Raw genomic sequence first — 6258 nt, forward strand, 5'->3', positions numbered from 1 at the left:
CATCTAATCATAACTCATTTTCGTGTGTTTGTCTAGCTTAACATGAATTACAAAGGAGTTATGGCAACTCTCGTCTAGGACGAAAGCAACGAACGAAAAAGCTAATAGATAGGGTTCTACTTTTCTACATTACATTGGTATCATCAAAATCTTAATACAAGGTTCCTAACAATTTCCCCCTTTTTGATGATGCCAAAACCTATACCCTTCTTGTAAGACTGAAAAATGATTCCATAAGGAATTTTCTATTATAAAGGCAGTCTTACTTGAGAGTGTACAAGCCCTTTCTAGGATAAAAGCATTTAACAAATAAGACAAGGACAAATAACTCAGTCAAGTGACACGAGATGTGTAACAATGAGAGTTTCATATATAAGATCGTGAAGATTACAAAAACTTTATGATGAAAACAACAAAATAAAAGATATCTTACATTTCCAAGAGCTTTGACTTCTGTTGAGCAGCTTCCTTGAGTTCTTTTTCATCCTTTTCTTTTTGTTGCTTGAGCATTCTTTTAAGATCTATTCCCTCATTGATCTTTTTCCTGAATACCTTGATTGGATTTGACCTGACAAGCTCTTCATGTTCTCCTTTGATATTCAGGCTTGTGTAATTGTTATAGGCTTCACGAATGTTTCTTCCTTCGACTATTCCAGCCTTCCACCACGAAATTAGCTCAAAAGAATTCATGCCTTCTTGATAACTCTTTCCTGACTCTTTGTGCACTTTGAAAGCTGCATTGTGAATGACATTCTGTGGAGAGTCTTTGGTTACACTAGAAATATCTTCAATGAGATTCCTGATCCTTTCTCTTTCCATTGCTTCATCTTCTCTTCTTTTGATTTCTTCATCATGTTTCTTCCACAGTTCTCTATTTTCTCTTTTGATCCTCTCGTTTTGGGTGCTGATGTGATCTTACCTTGTATGATTGTCCCTAGTTTTAAGCCAGGTAGGAACATTGCAACCCTCAAAACATTTACCACTTCCTTCTTCGTATGGAACAAAGTCCACAAAGTTTCCTATACCATCCATAGTTTGCCTTAGTTTCGTCTGTTCTCTCTTGGGCAAACCCGTGAAGATGTACTTGGCTTCAGAACCGAAGGATTGGCGAGGCTTAATTGATTTGGATTGGTATCAACCATGGTATCTTGGCTTCGAGGAATGGTGACCACGAGACCTTGAGGGAGGGTGGGATGGATTTGTGTTCCTTCGGCCATAGTCTCTTGGTGTCCGAGAAGGCGAGTGTCTTGCTTGTGGACACTGATCTTTCGTGATATCTCTCGGATGATCATCATCCTTATCCTTGTCGTCATCTCTCTTTTCCCCCTTTTTGGCATCATCAACACAGGTGGTAGGAGGAACAGAGGAAACCTTATTGATTGCAAGCAAGATATCCTGGGCATACCCGAGAATTTGAAGGGCATATTCTCCCAGTTGGTACGAGTTATCTTGATAAGTGTCAATCTTTGTACAGGCTAGGTCAACACGATCTTTTAGACCATAATGTGAATGCTTGAGCTCGTGTTGTTGCCGTGCAACTTTGTTCATGGTGGTGTCCAGTTCATGAAGTCTCTTAGCTATTTGCTCAAGAAATTTGTGATCAGATTGAGCTTGGTGAGTCGGTTGGGGCTGTTCCGGAGGTGGAGGCTGAGGTTGAGATTGGGCAGCCATCAAGAGATCTACCTTTTTGCATAAGTCCTCCAAAACTTTCGTGTCCTTTTGCCGTAAAGCAAGATATTGCATATGAATGGTTTCGGCTGAATGAACAGTTTCTCGCATGATGTTCATTATAGTCCGTGGGGACTCTGCAGTAGATTCTTCCTCAATGTTTGTTGGCGTCGTGTCCATGTGTTCATCTTGAGGTGGTGCTTCCCGTTTTCCACCACTTGCTGAGCTAAGAAGAATTGGTGAGGCTTCCAGTTTGCCCTCACACACATTTTCTTTCTCTTGCTTGATCGGAGTCTCGTCCATGGATGGGACATGTGGAACTATGGCACGAGACAGGTCTTCGGAATGTGCAGATGAAGATTCTTCCTCACTATCAGAGGGTAATTTTCTTAAGGGAGATCTTTGAGGAAAGGTGTCATAGTCAGGGCCAATTAAAATTGTAGCGCTGTCTTCGGGTTCGTCTTCTTGAACACCTTCATTACCCAACTGATCATCATTGTCCTCATCATCGTCATTATCATCGTTGTCGTCATTCTCGTCATCTGCATCGTCAACATCATCATTATTTTCATCTTCATTAACGTCACTTTCGTCTTCTTCAATCTCTCGGCCATGCTCATCCTTCGTGCCACTGATATTGCAGTTTGGATCATTCTGATGTTCCTTTTCTAGTGTGGTATTGATCTTTGATAGCAGCATGGCATATCGAAGTTGCTTCGTTTCTTCTTCCAAGGCCGGATCCAAAGGTGGCTTGTTAAGTTCAATGCAGATTGGAGCTTTGTCTCTCCCGAGAGTGCGATTCGTCATCTTGTATGAGAACACTCGATTGATTTCTTCAATTCGAAGGGCTTTGGAAACATCTTCTGTGCCAATTCATTTCAGTGCAAATTCTTCTTCGTCTTGCATGACTTCAAAAGTTTCAAGAAAAGTTCTTAAGGGAGCAGTGCGCCACTTTTGCCACTGCAGAACTCGTTGAAAATCGCTTTCAATGGATGCTCGAAGGATTTGATCTGGTGTTGGTGCTTTTAGAGCTGGAACAGAAGGATTCGGGATAACGGGGGTTGTGACTTGCACAACAGCTGACTCTTCTACCAACGCAGGTTCTTGTGTCAGATTAACCCGCTCTGCATTGGTAGGTTCTTGTGGCAGAGAAGAAACAACAACAAATTCAGCAGTCGCTCCTTTCGTCTTTTCTGGCAAGCCAGGTTCTTGTGGAAGATTTAAGCGACTGGCCTCCATTTCTACATCAGCAGGTTCTTGTGTCAACTCACGAAGAAGTTGCTCTGCCAAAGTAGGTTCTTGTGGATGGGGGACTTGAGAAGGAACAAGATCAACTACAGGATCTTGATCACCATGGAGACTTCCAGGAAAGACAACTTTCGGTTGTGCTTCCCCCTCAGAAAGTGCGTCGTTTAGAATTTCTTCCCCCTGTGGAGGTGCTTCTCTCGTGTCTGCTGCTTTCGGTGTAGAAGGTTCCTTCGGGGAAGGTTTAGGCTTGACAGGAGACCGAAAGTGACCCTTTTTTATGATCCTAGAGAGTACCAGATTGTCTTCTTCGGATGAATTCTTTACAATGATCGTTTCTGGTGATGGAGTAGGATCTTTCTTCTCTTGAGGGGATTTTGGAGGAAAATGAACGGGTGGAGTATCTTCTGTCTTTTTCACCTTACTCCGAGAGGAGTGTTTTTCTCGTTTTTGTCGTTTCGGCTTGGGTTGATCATCCTCTGAAACCCTAGGGGTTCTCGACTTCCTCTTGGCTTTAACCTGCTCAATAGGAATCCCCAACTCTAATGCCTTCTGCTTGTCATATCCGGAAGGTTTTTGTTTCATATGGCATGCTTTCTGTCCAGGTCGGATTCCTGGGCGCATTAAGACTCCTTTCGTGGCAAGAAGATGACTTATCACAAAGTCATACCCTAACTTCTTTGCAATGTCTCCTGGACTCTTCCTGTGATAGGTGATGGTGTGGACGAGATTGTTGAAGATGATCTTGGACCAATCAACTTTGAATTCATTTAGGAATGCATGCAGCATTTTTAATTTCTCCTTCGTCACGTCATCAGTGCCCGAGGTCTTGTGATCAACAATCTTGTTGAAAATGTCAACGGTAAACTCATAATCTAGCCGGAACCACTTCTTTTTCAACGGCCATGTGATTTCTGCCTTGGATGGTGCGTGATTGTTCTTGATAGATTCATAGAACTCCTCTAGATCGAGATGATAATAGATACTATCAGACTTGTAGGTTTCATCTCTCTGTGGAAACCCGTATGTAGATCGAACGTCTTCCGAGGTAAGGACCACATGATGATTATTGACTCTGGAAGTAATAGTCAGATAATCAGAGGATATGGAAGCATTCATATAGAACTGAGTTACGTCAATAGGGTGCCATATGGTGTAAAGATGTGTGATGAAATTATACAACCCTGTTTCTGTGAGGAGTCGAATGATGTTTTCGCCAAATCTTCTGTCCAATATGTATTCAAGAAAGCCATGCGCATCCCACATGCTACCTCCGACAATATTTGGTACTCTGGATTCGATGAACCTTAGGTTTTCAGTTGGAAAGCTTGGGATCTCCAGGATAGATGGTGTTTCTGGTTCTTTTTTAGTGGGTGAAGCTTGTGAATGTTCCGCCATTGTTAAGAATTTGAGAGAAAGAACAGAATGGTGGATGAGAGAAGAGACTGTGTGAAGAAGGTAAGGTAAAATGAGCAAAAAGGTTTAAGTAGGGTTTTATAAAACTCCGGGTAACCAGGTATGGGTAACCCATTTAGAGATGAATTGTTTGAATTTCAAAAGTACTCCCGGTTCCTCTTCTCCAATATGGTAACTGATCAACGTGGGGGAGTGATAAGATCGTGTGCAGATCAAAAACGATCATTCCCTCATTTAATGAGGTGAGAGAAAAGCACTTGAGTGCTTATGGGTGCATTAAATGCACGTCACATCCTGTATCAGACAGAGTGGGAGAGTGGACCATTTTTCTCGGCCACATGATCCCATTAAGATCCATTTAAACGGTTGGGATTAAAAGCTGAAAACATCAAGCATTTTAGGTATGATTCCAAACCCGAAAATAGATAAGATTTTCATAACATAAGACTTGGGAGACAAATAGAGTCAAACAGGTCCTTTTCACAACAACAGAGATGCTTTTCCGAGAGAATTATTACACAGAACAACACGTAACATGAACGTTTACGATCTCTCGTGCATTAGTAGGCAAGATTGCCTTTTACTCATTGCTACCCTTCTTCTTTCGTGCGTACTCAAAGTATTCCCTCTTTCGGATTTCATGAGCAAACACTTCAGCGATGAGTGTCTCGTGATCTACTCCCAATGTTTCTCTAGAGAGACCTCATTTCTCCATGTCATCCAGTTCAGCCATTACCTTGGCTTTAGCAAAAGCGTACAATGCACGATACCTTTCTTCGTGTTTCAGAAGAGGTGTGAGTTCAACAAGGGAGTAGAACTCTGAAATGTCTGGTTCCTTCCCAGAGGGTGAACCTTTCTCAACTGAGTTTCCGGGATCAGGGTGAGACAATTTTTCAGGCACAGATAAGCTTTCGGGAGTAAGAGCCATTTCTTTCCCTTTATCCATGAACTTGACGAATTTGAAGAGTGAGTCTATGGTTAAGTGAGAAGGTCCATTAAATAGGGGTTTGGATCTCTCAAAAGATGTGCCCGAATGACTTGACCAAGGCACGCCTGAGGGAATATATACATTTCCAAGAAGGATGTCCTTGATCCGAGATTTTAAGCATAGGACAAATGAGACAAGTGAAGTCTCGCTTAATAACTTTATCGAAAAAGAAAAGCCAACAAGGTTTTATTATTCATAGAGCCGAGAGAAGAGAATACATAAGATACAAAGATCAAGTGATCAATTCTTCTTTCTCTCGTTTTTCTTGACTCCAGACGGCTCATCTTTTGCCTTTTTTCAGATTTTCCAGCATCTGCTTAAACCATTTTCCGGTTCGTGGGTAGTTTGAGCCAGATGAGGATTCAGGTTCTTCCTCCTTATCATATGCCTCTTTCTCACGCTCTTGTTTCAGAAACTCCATATAGTCTCGATCACGGAACTTGCTATGATCCACAGGAGTGGCTGGAGTAGGATCTTTTGAGAGCTTCTCTTCACTTTCAACAATAAAACCAGCCATATCATCATATAGAAGCGATGAGTCAGAATCAGAGAGAACTTCCACTGGCGCTTGTGGGCTGTTGCCAGGATAAAGGTCACCCTGTTCCTCCCTGAGACGTCTAGCACCCTCTCTTAGTTTGTGAGAGTCACCTCTGGTGAAAGGTTTCTTAGGAGCCATGGTGAGGAAGAGAATGATGGTGATAAAGTGAAGAATTCTCCTCCTTTTATAGCAAGAGATCCATACTGTTCATGTGTCTGTTACACATAGTTTTCAACGTAGCAATAAATGCTCATAAATATGTTCAAGAAGTTATCAATTCCAGGCAAGACTTTGACTGTTAAAATGACTCTTTATTAAGCATTGCTCCAACTTCAATGAACTTAATAGTCATGTAACTCATAATAATTTATAGCCCCCTTTTTTACCAGATTAATTTTGAGTG

At 41.8% G+C, this 6258-nt stretch overlaps 1 protein-coding gene across 1 annotated transcript; it reads right to left on the reverse strand.

Annotated features, from left to right (window-relative positions):
- Positions 1-1134: 1134 nt before the first annotated feature.
- LOC109162638 (FK506-binding protein 3-like) lies at positions 1135-2475 on the reverse strand. The gene has a single exon (XM_019311327.1). The coding sequence runs from the start codon at positions 2473-2475 to the stop codon at positions 1135-1137; it is 1341 nt and encodes a 446-aa protein (XP_019166872.1).
- Between the last annotated feature and the right edge of the window lie 3783 nt (positions 2476-6258).

The sequence above is a fragment of the Ipomoea nil genome, unplaced genomic scaffold (assembly GCF_001879475.1).
Source record: "Ipomoea nil cultivar Tokyo-kokei standard unplaced genomic scaffold, Asagao_1.1 scaffold2957, whole genome shotgun sequence".
Lineage (NCBI taxonomy): Eukaryota > Viridiplantae > Streptophyta > Magnoliopsida > Solanales > Convolvulaceae > Ipomoea > Ipomoea nil.

What these genes read in the sequence shown, in the direction of transcription:
- LOC109162638 (XM_019311327.1), bottom strand. Translation starts at nt 2,475, where the DNA reads ATGACGAATCGCACTCTCGGGAGAGACAAAGCTCCAATCTGCATTGAA.